The 13,231-nt window shown below is 44.7% G+C and overlaps 1 protein-coding gene across 1 annotated transcript in view; it reads right to left on the bottom strand.

Annotated features, from left to right (window-relative positions):
* Positions 1–877: 877 nt before the first annotated feature.
* Positions 878–13,231, bottom strand: part of abcg1 (ATP-binding cassette, sub-family G (WHITE), member 1) — a gene marked incomplete at both ends in the record, with an annotated part of 37,686 nt that continues 25,332 nt past the window's right edge. Inside the window, 7 exons of the mRNA XM_080730895.1 lie at positions 878–1,106; positions 1,656–1,774; positions 10,827–10,985; positions 11,178–11,278; positions 11,470–11,638; positions 12,002–12,103; positions 13,156–13,231. The exon at positions 13,156–13,231 is cut by the window's right edge and continues 67 nt beyond it. Of these exons, the coding sequence (XP_080587021.1) occupies positions 878–1,106; positions 1,656–1,774; positions 10,827–10,985; positions 11,178–11,278; positions 11,470–11,638; positions 12,002–12,103; positions 13,156–13,231 (955 nt within the window). The remainder of the gene's footprint in view (positions 1,107–1,655; positions 1,775–10,826; positions 10,986–11,177; positions 11,279–11,469; positions 11,639–12,001; positions 12,104–13,155) is intronic.

The following is a 13,231-nucleotide window of genomic DNA, read 5'->3' as shown; positions in this document are numbered from 1 at the left end:
TCCGGTATGAGGTTTCTGCCCGACAGTGCCGATATGTAAAATATGTCAAAATACTGCATATTCTAGTAACAGTTACTAGAATCCTCCTGTCATGTGACACGTATTGTGGATGTGTTGTGCACATCCGATAGTGGTGGTGACATCAAGGAGGCAAACAAATGCAGGGTTTGGAAATAAATGAAACAAAAACAATAATGTATATTAGAGTAAGTCGTTTACAGCCCTTTGCGTTAGACTGAAATGTGCTTTGATCCATAGTCTCTTATAGAAGATGACAAAAATGAGTTGGTCCAAAAGTGATGCAGATAAAAGTCAACACTCTGCTTTTCTGTGTGTCTAATATGTCTGTGATTTGTCTGTGTCTGTTGCAGACTGTAAGTGTGTGTGTGTGTGTGTGTGTGTGTGTGTGTGTGTGTGTGTGTGTGTGTGTGTGTGTGTGTGTGTGTGCACACGTGTGTGCGTGTGTGTGTCAGTGCGTCACTAGAGTATAAAACAGGGACCAGGAGACCAGCTCTGACCTGCAGCTTCATCTTGTCTATCTCTACCCGGAGAAGACACAACAGCAAGCTAATCCATCTACTCATATCAAGCTCATGAGTCTTCTAGTGCAGCTCGCCAGCTTCAACTCCAAGCTGAACGCTGTCTTGCATTTATACTTCATATTTCTCATGCTCTCATTTGTAGACCTTACAGCTACTCGCTGATCTTTGACCTAAAGACTTTCGTTTTAGTTTTTCCAGTTCCAGAACCCAGAATCTCCTGTAAGTCTCAGAGTCCCGAAGCTCTGCCAAAATAGCCTTTATTCTCCTTCAACGCTCCCGTCTCTCTCTCATCTCTTCTTATCTTCTCATCCTCCTCTTCTACAGTGTTCCTCGCTCTACCTCTCGGCGTTGATCTTGTAGCGCAGGACGAAGTAGGCCAGGATGCGCAGGGAGAAGAAGAAGATCCCCAGGATGATGAAGTCCATGTAGAGCTTGGCGTCCGTCATGTCCAGCTCCTTCAGGATGGCCGACGACTTCTGGAAGTGACACGTGTCGTTTGGCTCACAGTGCAGGTCCTCTCGGTCCAAGCCATAGATGGACAGGATAACCCCTTCAAAACCATACCTGCAGGAGAGGAGAGGAGAGGAGAGGAGAGGAGAGGAGAGGAGAGGAGAGGAGAGGAGAGGAGAGGAGAGGAGAGGAGAGGAGGGGAGGGGAGGGTAGGGGAGGGGAGGGGAGAGGAGAGGGCCACTGGTTTAGAACATTGGTTCTCTAAAATAGCGGATCTACAAGCTCATAGAGCGTCACTTCGTCCCGTGCTGCAAGCTTGTACATGTGCTATTTTATTTACCGGTACATTTTGCTTTTGAATCAATTTGAACGTTTTAAACACAAATCTTCTCTTCTGGGGAGTCCCTGGCATAAAACATTTTCAGATAGGGGTTTGCGGCCAAATACATATAATTCTGGAGGTCCTTGACACAAAAATAAGTTTGACCGTTGATTTAGAAGGCATTTGTAGAATGCTTAACTCCATCCACTGTACCTGACATAGGAGATGTATGAGATCCACTGTACCTGACATAGGAGATGTATGACATCCACTGTACCTGACATAGGAGATGTATGACATCCACTGTACCTGACATAGGAGATGTATGACATCCACTGTACCTGACATAGGAGATGTATGACATCCACTGCAGGTACCAGGGAATGGTGTCGAAGCTCACAAAGAACCCAGAGAACAGCAGCACAGGAATGGCTGTCACTGGCCCAGCGAATGTCGCCACCTAGAGGGAAAACAGAGAACAGTCTAAAAAGGCCTTTTGGTGAAAATTTTAGAAGCACCCAGCTGCAGACTTGCGGATCCCGTGAGGGGGCGTGGCATTTGCCTGCTGGGTGAGGGGCGGGCATTTGCCTGCTGGGTGAGCGGAAGTGTTTTTTATTTGTTTTTGCCTGTGCGCGCTCTACTCCTAAACATGCTTGGTAATCTGCTAGACGCTGCAGAGCGAGCTGTGGGGGCGTGGCCTATGCAGATATGAGCGAGCTGTGGGTTATTTTTTGGAGCGGTGAAAGCGCTCCCAATAGACAGGTATGTCCGTGGGTATGTCCGTGGGTGGGTGGCTGGGTGGCTGGCTGGCTGGCTGGCCGTGTCCGTAGCCTGGCAATACCTTGAGTGGCCACACACAACACACTAGTTAAAGGAGGGGCGCTGTTTTGTGCAGGCCAGGCACACTCACCACTCACTCACAGGCACAGTTTACAGTTTACAGTTTAGGCATTTAGCAACACACACAGGGTATAGCTGCTCAGATTCACCGCTCCACTTCGAACCGAGGTTTGATTTTTGCCTTGTATACAAGTTGTGATGGTATTTGTTGCCTTGTTTGTTTTTTCAAACGTTGTAATGTAATTAATACAAATCATCAGTATCTTTGACTCTCAATAATAATGTTAAAACTGATCATATTCGTGGTCGTTTGCATTAGTAGCCTACTGTGGATTATGTGTGTTAAATACATATATTACAGAATTTTAATCCCAAGTAACGTTTTCATTGTCGTTTTCACACACACACACACACACACACACACACACACACACACACACACACACACACACACACACACACACACTACAGTATGCATCCTTCTTTGTATAGCCTATATATTATTTTCCTGACTATAACTACCGTTTCTTTTTGTTCTTTTTTGTATATTCTGTATATAGGCCTATATGTTTTTTCTTCCTTTTAGTTGACCTTGTACTAGTGAATTGTACCGTTATGAAACTGTACCTTTTCCTATGCAAACTTCTAATAAAGTCTTCAATCAATCAATCAATCAATCAAACAAACACACGCAACGCACATACCTTTTTAATAATAAGGTTTTTAAGATGATGTTATACAAATGTAAAGTTTTGATAATAAGGTGCTCAAACATATTTTATGATAATAATGTAATTATTATTGAGTATTTCCTCCTGTTTCCCCCACGACAGTCAATTGACCTTAAATTACCAGTTAGGCTACTTTTCAGATTAATGCTAAATATATTTGATTGGTTTATTGTAATGGGCTTCCCAGCAGCACAAAGTAGTAGCCTAATTAAAATTTACTAGCTGTGTCATTCTTAGCAAAGGGGTCAAAATTGACCATAATAAAGCAGGTACAGGTCTGAGCTCAACAGGAATTACATATTGTGAATATAAAGTTGACTGTGGCTCCATGTGAACTTAAGTGGATCTGAAAGAGAACTGTGTCGTCTTTGAGGTAAACTGACTATATGTTAACACAAAACTAACTCTTTTCCAATTATTTAAAAAAGGGCATTACTGTATGTGAAAAGGCGGTTTGAATAACCATAACTAATTTGCTCTTGTTTTTCAAAGTCATGGGAATGCCTTGTGTACCATGAAGGTCATGCATATTAAAAACACATGACATATTGTCTGCAGTCAATCAGTCAACTGGTTGTCACCTTCCTCAAGCAAACAGTAGTATCTGTGAAAGTCCAACGCACACACACATTTCTTAAATACTATGTGCACAGTTTAGCTTCCGCTATAAAAACCTGCCAGAAAGCCAGACAGCTTTCTGGCAGAAATAGCACTGTGGCGACAGGCTTTCTGGCAGAAAGGCTAGCCAACTCGAGCCTTTCTGACAGAAATAGCACTGGAAAGCCTGTCGCCACAGTGCTATGTCTGTCAGAAAGGCACAAGCTGGCTGGCCTTTCTGCCAGAAAGCCTGTCGCCACAGTGCTATTTCTGTTGAAAGGCACGAGCTGGCTGGCCTTTCTGCCAGAAAGCCTGTCGCCACAGTGCTAATTCTGTTGAAAGGCACGAGCTGGCTGGCCTTTCTGCCAGAAAGCCTGTCGCCACAGTGCAATTTCTGTTGAAAGGCACAAGCTGGCTGGGCTTTCTGGTAGAAAGCCAGCTGCCACAGTGCCATTTCTGTCAGAAAGGCAAGAGTTAGCTGGCCTTTCTGCCAGAAAGCCTGTCGCCACAGTGCTATTTCTGTCGAAAGGCACAAGCTGGCTGGGCTTTCTGGCAGAAAGCCAGCTGCCAGAGTGCCATTTCTGTCAGAAAGGCAAGAGTTAGCTGGCCTTTCTGCCAGAAAGCCTGTCGCCACAGTGCTATTTCTGTTGAAAGGCACGAGCTGGCTGGCCTTTCTGCCAGAAAGCCTGTCGCCACAGTGCCATTTCTGTCAGAAAGGCAAGAGTTAGCTGGCCTTTCTGCCAGAAAGCCTGTCGCCACAGTGCTATTTCTGTCGAAAGGCACAAGCTGGCTGGGCTTTCTGCCAGAAAGCCAGCTGCCACAGTGCCATTTCTGTCAGAAAGGCAAGAGTTGGCTGGCCTTTCTGCCAGAAAGCCTGTCGCCACAGTGCTATTTCTGTTGAAAGGCACGAGCTGGCTGGCCTTTCTGCCAGAAAGCCTGTCGCCACAGTGCTAATTCTGTTGAAAGGCACGAGCTGGCTGGCCTTTCTGCCAGAAAGCCTGTCACCACAGTGCTATTTCTGTTGAAAGGCAAGAGCTGGCTGGCCTTTCTGCCAGAAAGCCTGTCGCCACAGTGCTATTTCTGTTGAAAGGCACGAGCTGGCTGGCCTTTCTGCCAGAAAGCCTGTCGCCACAGTGCTATTTCTGTTGAAAGGCATGAGCTGGCTGGCCTTTCTGCCAGAAAGCCTGTCGCCACAGTGCTAATTCTGTTGAAAGGCACGAGCTGGCTGGCCTTTCTGCCAGAAAGCCTGTCGCCACAGTGCCATTTCTGTTGAAAGGCACGAGCTGGCTGGCCTTTCTGACAGAAAGCCTGTCGCCACAGTGCCATTTCTGTCAGAAAGGCAAGAGTTGGCTGGCCTTTCTGCCAGAAAGCCTGTCGCCACAGTGCAATTTCTGTTGAAAGGCACGAGCTGGCTGGCCTTTCTGCCAGAAAGCCTGTCGCCACAGTGCTATTTCTGTTGAAAGGCACGAGCTGGCTGGCCTTTCTGTCAGAAAAGGCACTGAGGTGACTGGCTTTCTGGCAGACATACCATCTATTTCTTGCCTTTCTGGCAGAAAAGGCAGTGTGGTGACTATTGAATGCCTGTCAGGAAGGTAATGCAATACCATTTTTTGTATTTCCCTCTTTACAGCTTATGATTTACATCATGGTGAAGAACGTGCCGGGGTTTACCCGGTTCCGGGCAGAACAGGCCCTTGACCTTGGTTTCTAAATAAATACATTGATTTACTTTAATCCTGCCTCTGCCTGCTTTGATTGTGATGTTTGTATTGCCCTTTAGTTGCATATACAAGGTTTGAGTTTGTCAGCATGTACAGTGAGTAAGTGAATTGTGATCTACTATTCCAAGTTCCAACAAATATCTTACAACGTAGCATAGTGTCACAACTGCAATGGAAGGAGGGTTTTGTTATGGTTGGCTATTTATCAGAAGTGGACAGATGTATCAGTAACAGAAGCAGCTGGGGATGAAGACTGAACTTTTGGACAATCTGGAGGTGATTGCAGAGGGGAGGAAGACTGAAGGCTCCTGCCCCTACTGAGCTGGTGGGCCAAGATGCATCCAGGACCACATATCCATCGACATGAAGGATGTACAGCATACTACACACATTTATTGAAGATTTTATTAGAGGTTTGCATAGGAAAAGGTACAGTTTCATGACAGTACAGTTTCACTGGACCAAGGTCTACTAAAAGGATTCACCCCAAGAATGCTTAAGCTTATTTAATTAGTTTTAACTCGTATAAGATTGAATAACACCACATTACTATGCAAAATAATTATAATGATGACAAATAAACTGTGAGGAAAGAAATACAACCAAGAGTAAAAGGTAGAGGAATAGTAGAAAGGGGAAGGTGAGAGGACAGTTTGCAGTAGCAGCTGCCTGTAGGTTACTTTTTGTGGCTGTTTCGAAGGAAGTAAGGGGACTTACTCCTTTATGGCTAGAGGTAGGAAGGTTCCACATTTTGGTGATATAGCAGGCAAATGAATTGCAACCTTTTTTGAAGCCATATCTAGGTTGAACGATACTTGTAGAACTGCCTCTGGTGTTATAGTGGTGAACACCTTTTATGTTTTGGATCATAGTAACTAATGGGATGTACAATATTAACATCTGGTTGGTAACTGATTAATTTTGGTAATTAAGATGGGAAGATATATTTTGCTGACAGCTGAACATGCCCTCTGAAATGCCCCATTTTGCTAGGAATGACCCAGCTAGTACATTTTAATTAGGCTACTTTGTGCTGCTGGGAAGCCTACAGTACTGTACAATAAACCAGTCCAATATATTTTTGCATTAATCTGAAAAGTAGCCTAAATAATTAACATTATTATAAAATATGTTTGAGCGCTTATCGAAATTTTACATGTTTGTATAACATCTTAACACATTGGCCGCCATTTTAACATTGACTGTATGGCTCTCCTGCCATTTTGTTTAATAAAAAAATTTATATATTTTTTTTATATTGACATTTTTCCTAAATTCTGTGTTTTTTCGACAATGTTTTACAGTACCTGAAAAGAAAGAAGACAACCTCTAGTCTCACCAAAAAATAAAAAAATAAAATAAAAAGCTTTTTTTTCTATAGTTGCAGCCATCTCAAAATAGCCATTTTTGACCAAAATCCAGCTCTAATTGATAAAACTGGAGATATTGACCTTTTTGTGATCGATCGCTTTTCAAGTGGATAATTCAGTTGATATTTGTATTTATGGCGTCAGGCACTTATCAGATAAGTTTACTAGTGTAATAAGTGTAATTGTGTAATAGGGCAATAACTGGAATAGTGTAATAGGGCTGTAATAGGTCACCTCTTGCCCTTAGGGCGTCATACTGACTTCACACAAATATAAATAAGCTTTTTACCTTTTATTCAGCATTCAAGTGTTTTATTTTGCACAGATCACATTTTCACACACACACACACACACACACACACACACACACACACACACACACACACACACACACACACACACACACACACACACACACACTTATAACGTATAACTTTATATAAGGCAAGGCCTATGTGTATAACTGTAAATATGTTCCCCATATTCAACTGTTTTTATTTATTTGTGGCACTTGCTTTGGCGATGTAAACGTAGCCTATGTGTTCTCATGCCAATAACGTTCCTTTGAATTGAATCGCTCTCATGCTCTGACAGAGCATGAGAGCAGCTCTCTTGATGTGCGCAAACTACTGGCTTGCCTCGGTGGCTTGGTAGAGAACTGATAGCAATCAAGTTACTCTGCTTGTTGGTGATCCGGCCTGGGTCTATACCGGATGCGGAAACGTGTCTTGCATGCATGTGAGTGTTACATAACCGGATACAGTAGGCGGGCTTTAGAGCGGAACAGACTGCAGCGATCACATACGCCCAGTGGTGATATTGCCTCAGGCGCGAGCTCGTTTCCTTCCTTCACGGCTTCAGGCTGCAAGGACTTGTTGCGCGGCACGCCTCAAACACGCGCACATGCGCGATTGCGCGTGCACGCCATAGGGACGCACGCAGGAGCATATCAGCCAAGTGAGCAGGAAGAGTCTTCTAGCCTAGGTAAACTAACTGTTACAGTTAGTTTATGTTAGGAGGATGGAAACAACAGTAACTTACTGACAATGACGATCGCCGTGTTTTCGTTTCTTCCCTGTTGGATTCCACTGTCGCGACGCGTTGTAGATCTGCTATTTTCACTCCTTTTTTTTTGTTCCACCGCTGGGAGTTTGGACGCGACCCTTTCCTGATAACTGGAATATAATACACCTAGAACAACTCCTCCATCAGGCTCCATGGTCGCGCTTGGATGCGAGGCGTTGTGTGCTTGCAGATCTGCTATTTTCACCAGTTTTGTTACATACCGATGGAAGTTATATGGACGCAACACGTTGCTTTTCTTCAGACAATGGTCGCCTGATTGAGGACTCCGCCGGGGGGGGGGGATATTTTCTCCTCTCCACTCCCGTAGCAGGGCTTGAAGATCGGTTGGTGGTGACTGGACCGGCCGACTGCATCTTGTCCAGTAGGTGATTGTGTTGTTTGTAACCTCGGCCTCGCCTCACCAGGCTTTCTATACGTTGTGTTTGTACACTTTGTAGTGGGCTGAGGATCTGTTCCAACTGGGTGTCGGTGCTGGGCCCTGGGTACAAGGATTCACTGCGGGCCCCCCATGAATTTTCTACATAGGGGGATTTAAAAAATAGATATATACAAGCTCACAGCATGGCACCGAGTGTCGCGCTGCAAGCTTGTAGATCTGCTATTTTTCAATAGCAAAAGTATAAAATAATGAAGCCCCTTCCACCTTGGGCCCTAGTAACTCAGACTCGTCCCACTTTTCCCTTGTGACGCTCCTGCTGATCTGATCTTCTGATCTTCATTGTTGTCTGGCTGCCTGGGACATAATATTTTGTTGTCGAGACTTTGGGGGTTATGATGAAGCTGTGTGTTGTTGGCCAATGAGGCAGGTCATGGCTTTCCAAGTGAACATTTTACTGGATTTTGTTTGATTTGTGCAAAATGGTCTCAGATCCAGCTGCTCCGTTGTCGCTTCTGCCAGCCCCTTCACCAGGCATGTACACACATAGACATCAAAGGGGGCTTGAGCCCCTGCCCCTGAGGGCTGCATTCAATAGAATTGTCCACCAAAAGGCCCCTTTAGAAATGTCAGCCCCTGCCTCTCTAAATATTCTCTGCACATCCCTGCCCCACATCCCTTTACATGCGTGTGGCCAGTGTGCCGCTGATTGCACTCTGCGGGCTGCGCTCTGCCACGCTAAATGCATTCACTGTGGTTTATTGGGAGTTTTATTCATTTCTATTGAGATTTATACGTTATTACACTCTTGTTTTCAAACACACTTACTGTGATGAGTGATATCTTTGGTTCGTTATATGACTGAAAGCTCAAACTTTTTCACGGGCTGCAGAATAATGTAATTAAACATTACATTATATAAAAGCAAATTCTCGGGACTATCGGGCCTGGCGGGGAGCGACATTGGAATTTTCTCGTGACTATCGGGGGAGGCGGCCAATGAGTTAAGAACATTATTAAAAAGGTGTGTGTGTGTGCGCGCGCCAGCTACCCACCGTAATCATATCTCCCACCCTTTATTTATATGCGGGTATAAATACCTACAAGTACATGTTTTGTAAAAGTAATTCAACAGATTACCTGTTATAATATCCACTGTAACCTACGATAATGCATGCATTTTAATGTTACTTGGGATTAAAATGCTTTAATAGGCCTATAGAACAAAACGCACTTCCTGTATTTAACACACATATATAAATCCACAGTAGCCTACTAATGCAAACAATCTTGAATACGATCACTTTTAACGTTATTATTGAGAGCAAAATGGTTAAATAAATGAAATAAATACAGGGAAGGGACGCGCGTGTGCGTGTGCGCATGCTCAAGGACGCGCGTGTGCGCACACGCACATGCTCATGCATGTGCGCGCGACCACTTCCGCTCACCCAGCAGGCAAATGCCCGCCCCTCACCCAGCAGGCAAATGCCACGCCCCCTCACGAGATCCGCAATTCTGCAGCTGGGTGCTATTGGAAAATTTCGAAAATAGCAGACCTCCAAGCTCACGTGTCACAGCGCGACGCGTTGTGAGCTTGGAGGTCGGCCATTTTCAGTGCTTGATACCACACTGAACTAAGCATTATCAAGTCAATACTGGAGAGGTGGCGTAACAGCATGAATTTCTACACAGAGAGGGCTATTCTTTCAACATAAGATGCTGCATTCAAGTTCAGGAAAGTTTGGACAAGGCAATTCTCTTGAATGCTGCCTTCAGGTATGGTATGGAAGGGGGGGCATTTGCATTTCTTTCACCATAGTAAAAGCAGCATTCATGGTCTGGAGAGGGCACTTTTTAAAGACGGACAAAGGGGCAGGGGCTCAAGCCCCCTTTGATGTCTATGTATGCAAGTGCCTGGTCACACCAATGCCTCTGATTTCGATCCAGCAACCCTCATCTACAACTGCTTATCCGGAGTCGGGTCGCGCGGGCGACAACAGTTCCAGCAGAGAGATCCAGACAGCAATATTATAGCCATTTCCTCCTGGGAGATCCCGAGGCTTTCCAAGGCTAGTGTGGAGATATAATCCCCTCTATCTGGTCCTTGGTCTTCCAGGGGGTCTCCTCCCAGTGGGACAAGCACCAAGGACCTCTCTAGGACAGGTCAGTGGTTCTCAACCTTACCAGGCTCTGACCCCCCGCCCAAAATAATCATATTTGACCCTGGAATGTAGGAGTTGACGCATTACATTTAGTTTAAGCCAGATTGCATTTAGTTTGACTCGGTTCCACAGATAAATATTGTGAAAATAGGAAGCCGAATAACAAGCTCACAACGCCTCTTATCCCACGATTTTGTGCCAATTGCCTAAGCTGTGCTCTGCTCTCCCTCTGACAACATGGGGAGAGCCCCAAAGTGAGCTCATGCTTCCTTCCACAGTGCCACCTTATTCTATTCTATTCTATTCTATTCTATTCTATTCTATTCTATTCTATCCTATAGTATTGTGTTATGCCAGGCACAGACATAGAAAGGTAGACGCCTCCATCGGCTCTGGGGCATGTTCGCTTCCACGTGAATGGCTTCCGCGTGCGTCACACACACGGCAATAAAGCTCTGTTGATAATTGAAGTCCTGGAAAAGACACGCTAGGCCAGTAGTCACTTTGTCTGGCAGCGATCCCTCGTTATTTCCGGATGTCCGGCCACCAGTTGTTACACGTCGCGCTCCAATGAACTGCAGCGGCGGATGAGGTATCTAGTGTTTTATATCTATGATTCTACTGACCTGCAGGGAGGTGGAGGCGGCTCCTATCAGCAGGCCCAGTGATTGGGCCACCAGCGAGGTCATGACCCCCAGAGCCAGGAAGAGGAAGAAGCGCGCGGCGTCCGGTGGCTGAGCCGTCATCCAATAAACAATACTACAGTACACCACAGGGAAGATGACCTGCAGTTAACAACAACACAACAAAACTATTGGAAAACAAAGGCAAACAATCACAAATGACCAAGTGATATAAGCAATCAATCAATTAATCAATCAGTCAGTCCGTCCGTCTGTCCATCCGTCCGTAGTATTGTCAGTCCATCCATCCATCCATCCATCTAACCCTCCATCCATCCATCCACGTTCAGTGACCTGGAATGGGATGTCAGCCATGGTCTTGGCCAGGTAGTACGCCTTCACGCTGTACCAGTAGTTCAGATGCTCTCGTAGAAACACGCCCATCTCCAGAGGAACTAAACAAAATGACACAGACTCAATGTTGAAGGTTATTATTGTTTTTACATTTTCATTCGTTTTGTAGTAGTTTCCGTGAGAAGACAGAGGATCGAGAAAGAGGGAGAGCAAAGGGGGAGAGATGGAAAACAGCTTAAATAGAACAAATACAATGTAATTACAATAATACATAATTATGAAGGATACTTACAGGTGAGGACGGTCGGCATCAGAGCAGCGAACATGAGGAACAGCATGGAGAAGAACAGGAAGCCAGAGTTACTGAGCACCTTCTTGGCTTCGTTCCCAATGCCCAGGTAGAGCAAGCCAATCAGAACGCCGATCCCAACATGGGACGCGCTCCTCAGGTGAGTCAACACCTGTACACAAAGAAAACACCAAGGTCACTGATCTGGGGTCTGATCCTTTAACGTCTTAATATTGCCAGATTCATGTAATGTTGATCTAGGTACACCTCACCAAAGATGGTGGATTTAGAAAAATACAGACATGCAAACAGCCCCAAGGTGAAAAAGGTGACAACATTTTGTGGGGTTAAAATGTGTGCCTAAGTGCATGGGTGCCGTTTGAATGCAGATCTTGCGAACGGTGTCACGCACTGTGACGCATGCACGCAGACACAGGATCTACAGGTTTTTGTAGTAAATGCGACCTATGGTTCCAATTAAAGTGTGTGCGTGTGTAGTACATAGGATGTCCAGCAGGGGGGGTTCTCAACTCACCGTGTCTCTGATGATGGACAGGAATGTTCTCTTGAACAAGATGAAGAACTGTGTCATACAGCTGGCTGAGAAACTATGACAACTCTCTGATGTAGACAGCTCCTGAGAGAGAGACATAAACAGAAGAGAGAGAGAGAGAGAGAGAGAGAGAGAGAGAGAGAGAGAGAGAGAGAGCGAGAGAGAGAGAGAGAGAGAGGCAGAAGACATTTTTAGTGAAGCTTGCTCCTCACAGTTCCTCTTTGATCTATGTTTTAGTGTTAAAACAATGTTATTAAGTCACCTGTATTTGAGATTGTTTGTGTGTGAATATTTTGTAGACGTTCGTCCGTTAAACCTGTGACAAAGTTTGCACGTCAATTCAGAGCCATGGTCAGTGCACTTTAGACAGTTTATGTATCTTCCTGAAAGGAGCTGCTTCAACATATGGCTTTGTCCGGTTGTCCAAAGTTTGTTTGTGTGCCCAGGGTCACATTGGCCATGCTTTGCGGGATGCTTAATGACATTAATCATAAATAGCACCACACACTTCACATTGGGTGTGATTTTTATTTTATTTCCGTAGCTCTGTTATGTACTCTATTGTAGCTTGTTACAGTTTTTTCTTATTTATTTTTTTTGTTGGGACTGCGGATGTAAATGAGCATCTTTGCAAAATACGGTGTATTTACATACTCGTTGTTCATTAATATGCGGTTTGCCATCTAAATAAAGAAATAAAGTAAAGTAAAGTATCTCGTATTACCTTAAGAGATAGGAGCTCCTTAACATCAATCTAATCGTACAAACTGTTTCTCTAATACCCTAACTCTTTATAAGCTTGTGAGTTCAATTTATATTATACACCATTGCACAGTGGTCTCGCAAACCCATCAACTCGTTGAGCGATCGTATGTATGTAAGTATATCGTCTCTGTCGGGTGGAAACCACCAAAACTGTTTCAGGATTCAAATTAAAAGCCGCTTTGCGCCGTGTTTCAAATTCGGAGAGCTGCTACTTTTGATGCTTTAGTTTTGTGTGACGCTGTAGTGTGATCAAGTAGGGCGTTTTCTTTTTTTACGGGGAAAAAAACAAAAAAAGTTAAAATATAGAGATAGGAGGTTTCTGCCCGACAGCAACGATGTAAGTTAAACATTGGACTGTTGTTGTCTCCCACCTCCACCTGCCAGATGAGAGGGTTGTGGTGGTGTGTGTCTCCGTTGACCACCGTGCCGTTGTCTTTCTCAAACTTA

The sequence above is a fragment of the Nannobrachium achirus genome (genome assembly GCF_963921795.1).
Source record: "Nannobrachium achirus genome assembly, chromosome: 8".
Classification (NCBI taxonomy): Eukaryota; Metazoa; Chordata; class Actinopteri; order Myctophiformes; family Myctophidae; genus Nannobrachium; species Nannobrachium achirus.
This window is presented reverse-complemented; position numbering and strand designations above follow the sequence as displayed.